At 69.9% G+C, this 740-nt stretch overlaps 1 protein-coding gene across 1 annotated transcript in view; it reads left to right on the top strand.

The window, feature by feature from the left end:
* MPV17 (MpV17 mitochondrial inner membrane protein) overlaps window positions 1-740 on the top strand; it is a 4785-nt gene that overhangs the window by 1326 nt on the left and 2719 nt on the right. Inside the window, exon 3 of the mRNA XM_009895774.1 lies at window positions 449-544. Coding sequence (XP_009894076.1) covers window positions 449-544 — 96 coding nt within the window. The remainder of the gene's footprint in view (window positions 1-448; window positions 545-740) is intronic.

Raw genomic sequence — 740 nt, 5'->3', positions numbered from 1 at the left:
GCCGGGGCTGCCGGCTGTGCCATGGATGCCGTGGGGATCCACACTTTACCCTTGTTGCAGCTGTCCCACGGCTGTCGGGAGCTGCCGTCTCCCTTCTCTGAAGCAGAGCACAGGATGCCAGGCAGCGCCGTCCCTGGTGGGGGGCTGCGGAGGGGGGTCCTGGGGACAGGGACCCCGGTGCCGCCATGGCTCCTGCCCTCGTCCTGGGGCCAGGGCCATCCCCGATGTGGTGGAGGGCAGGCAGGGTTGTAGAGGGGCCACCTACGGTGGTGCCTGTCCCTCTGTATGTCTCTGTGCTGGGGAGCAGTAGGCTGAGTAGTCCCAGGGCATCAGGCAAGCTGGGCTTGCAGCCGCCGGCCCCACCGTGCACACCCCTCGCCCTGTGCTGCGGGGCAGGCGCCGTGTGCCGCGGACTGCCCAGCATCGCACCCCAACTCCTCTCTTGCAGGGCGGCTTTGCGCCGTGTTTCCTCGGCTGCTTCCTCGCCATCACGGGGGCGATGAATGGTCTGTCGGTGGAGGAGAACTGGTCCAAGATCCAGCAGGTATGTGCTGCTTCCCCGGGGCAGCGTGGGGCCGTCGGCAGCTGGGGTGCCTTGGCCCCTTCTCCCGGTGCGCCGGCACGGCCGGCTGCTCCCGTTTGTGGTCATGCCCATCCCCGTGCCCAGGCACAGCCCCGTCCCAGCACTGCGGCTCCATTGTGGCCAGGGGTGCCCCGCGCAGAGCTGGCCCCGGGGGGGC

The sequence above is a fragment of the Charadrius vociferus genome, unplaced genomic scaffold (genome assembly GCF_000708025.1).
Source record: "Charadrius vociferus isolate BGI_N301 unplaced genomic scaffold, ASM70802v2 scaffold1412, whole genome shotgun sequence".
In the NCBI taxonomy this organism is placed as follows: domain Eukaryota; kingdom Metazoa; phylum Chordata; class Aves; order Charadriiformes; family Charadriidae; genus Charadrius; species Charadrius vociferus.
The sequence above is the reverse complement of the archived record's forward strand: the minus strand, read 5'-3'. Positions and strand labels throughout refer to the sequence as shown.